Source organism: Fopius arisanus, unplaced genomic scaffold (genome assembly GCF_000806365.1).
Source record: "Fopius arisanus strain USDA-PBARC FA_bdor unplaced genomic scaffold, ASM80636v1 scaffold00107, whole genome shotgun sequence".
NCBI classification, from domain to species: Eukaryota; Metazoa; Arthropoda; class Insecta; order Hymenoptera; family Braconidae; genus Fopius; species Fopius arisanus.
Genome location: NW_011887846.1, coordinates 252,165 through 254,525, shown reverse-complemented (window position 1 = coordinate 254,525; position 2,361 = coordinate 252,165). Strand labels below are relative to the sequence as shown.

At 35.3% G+C, this 2,361-nt stretch overlaps 1 protein-coding gene across 1 annotated transcript in view; it reads left to right on the top strand.

Moving 5' to 3' along the window:
- Positions 1–789, top strand: part of LOC105271339 (uncharacterized) — a 7,922-nt gene extending 7,133 nt beyond the window's left edge. The window contains exon 4 of the mRNA XM_011312818.1: positions 688–789. Coding sequence (XP_011311120.1) covers positions 688–789 — 102 coding nt within the window. The remainder of the gene's footprint in view (positions 1–687) is intronic.
- The last annotated feature ends 1,572 nt before the right edge of the window (positions 790–2,361 follow it).

Below are 2,361 nucleotides of genomic sequence, written 5' to 3'. Positions count from 1 at the left end.
GCCCATTTTACAGCGGATTAACTTTTTGCAGAGACTATCGCGATACAACAACCTTAATTAAAGTTTATAGTGAAAATCTCGGAATCCAAGACAGAAAATTATTGTACACGGAGAGAAAAATCTATGAATTTTTTAGTGTAATTTTAATAAAAATTCCTGTGCTGTTTTACAATCACGGTGTGAACTGCAGGCCTGAGAAAAACTGTTTTGCCGCCCAGGGAAATTTTTTCGTGGCAACAGTTACCATCGTCAAGTTGAAGATCGGCAAAAATCGGCATCATTCGGTGTTCATCGCTAACCAATCATATTGGATTAAAAAATATTCGGAGTACAATAAAAATTAAAAGAGAGGACAATAAAAAATAATGATGTGGATAGGAATTTTTAAGGGATTTCCATCAATTTTTTCTTCAAACTCAAATAAAAAATGACAGATCTTCAAATGTTATAGTGCTCTTTACTAAATTGGAGGTACATACGATCAATTACAGAATGAACTAGAAAATTCACGGTATTAAGAGCACTTTTCATTTGTGAATTAAAGAAATTCTAGTATTTCTGGTATTTTACACCATTTTTCTCACGATTTTTCTCTCCCTATGACACCGATCTTTACCGATCTCGATATTCTCTAGATTCCATATCTTGGAGTCCTCTAAAAATGATTGATTTTCTTATTTATTTCAGTACGATTCAATCAAGACTGAACAGATTGCCCCATCGGACTTGAAGAAATCCATCTGCGATCGCTTTTCCGACGAAGAAAAACCGATTACTTGTCTGAGATGAGCTCAATAAGATCAACAAATGGAATCAATTGAATAATCCTGTGATTTTCTAAATTAATTAATGGAATAATAACTAAAAAACAATTAAAGCATCGATCAATTATCATTTTCTGAATATATACACTTCGATTTATGTACAAAAATATAAAACTTCTCAACTAGATTTAACTCTAAAGTACGTCTAACGCCTCGGATTTGGTCCCGCGGTACAACAAATCGTAAAAATGTGAAGAAATAATAAAGCAATCGTCAACAATTTCACGCAAAATCAGTGTCATCCAGATCATTGAGATCCAGAAATTGTCGTTCAATCTCTGGACTGAGCTCCTGAAAGTCGGTTATGCCATCGTCCAATCCTGAAACAATCGAATTATTATTTTTTTCAAATAAATAAAAAAAAAAATAACGCGTGCAGCGCACGTGCCACCTCCAAAGATAGCGCGTGCGACTGCATCTGTATTTCGTATTAAGAGGGGGAAAAAAAAATCCAAAGACCGAGGAATATTATTTTGAATCTCAGTGTGGGGTAAAGGCATAAAGAATGGGAGGAAAAACCTCCTCTGAGATTGCATTTACCCTCTCCCCCTGTTTCGGTTACCATTTCTCGTAATAATTATCACAACTTGGACGAAGGAGTTAAAAATAGTTGTTTTAAACCTTGAGACCAAGACTTAGAGAACCGTCTGTTCCTCAGAATTCAGTGGAAATATGATTTTTCTCTCGATTCAAACATTTAAGGACTATTTTAGCTCGAACTATTTTAATCCATAGGCTAAGAATTGAAGAATAAATGATTCTCTACTTTCCTAGACGAGTTTTAAACGGTAATACTTCCAAACCTAATAGAGGTAGCCATTTTTTTGATAAGAACTTTTATGCAGGGCGAAATAAGAGCTACAAAAAAGTTCCCACAAAGATTTCGCTATCTCCCGTAGATTCAGAGTTATCCTGCGACAACTCACGTTCTACCGAAATCGACTCGTTCCGTTTTCTCGTTTTATTGAATTTTATTTAAAAATGATCGTAAATACGTGGCACTCAATGTATTATTCACTTATTTTGCTCATTTTCATAATCGAAAATAATAGAAAGGATGAGAAGAGATGGATTTTAAATTCTTACCAACGCCATCAATGCAGCTGTCATCATGTCCCAAAATTCTAGCGACAGATTCAAAAGGCACGAATTCAGGTTGACTCTCGTCTATGCCCTCGAGTTTTGTCCAATCCCCAGAGATACCAACAAACTGCCTATCAGTGCTGCTATCACCTTCATAAATTCTGCGATTGTTCTCTTGATTAAAAGATCCTTCGACAGACTTTCTGACAGATTTATCTGGCGTCGAAGACGTCTCCGTGTGATTTTTCACATGTTTTCTGAGGCTCGATGGGTCAGTGTAACGTTTTCCGCAGCCATCCACCGTGCAACGATAGGGCTTCTAAAAGATATAATAAAAATTTGACATTTTGCTTAAAATTTAATCAGTTACAAAAACATTTTCTGATATTTCCCCTTGAATCCCTGATTTTCCAGATGATTAAGTATTTTTTCAACTTGACTATAACGAAATGAT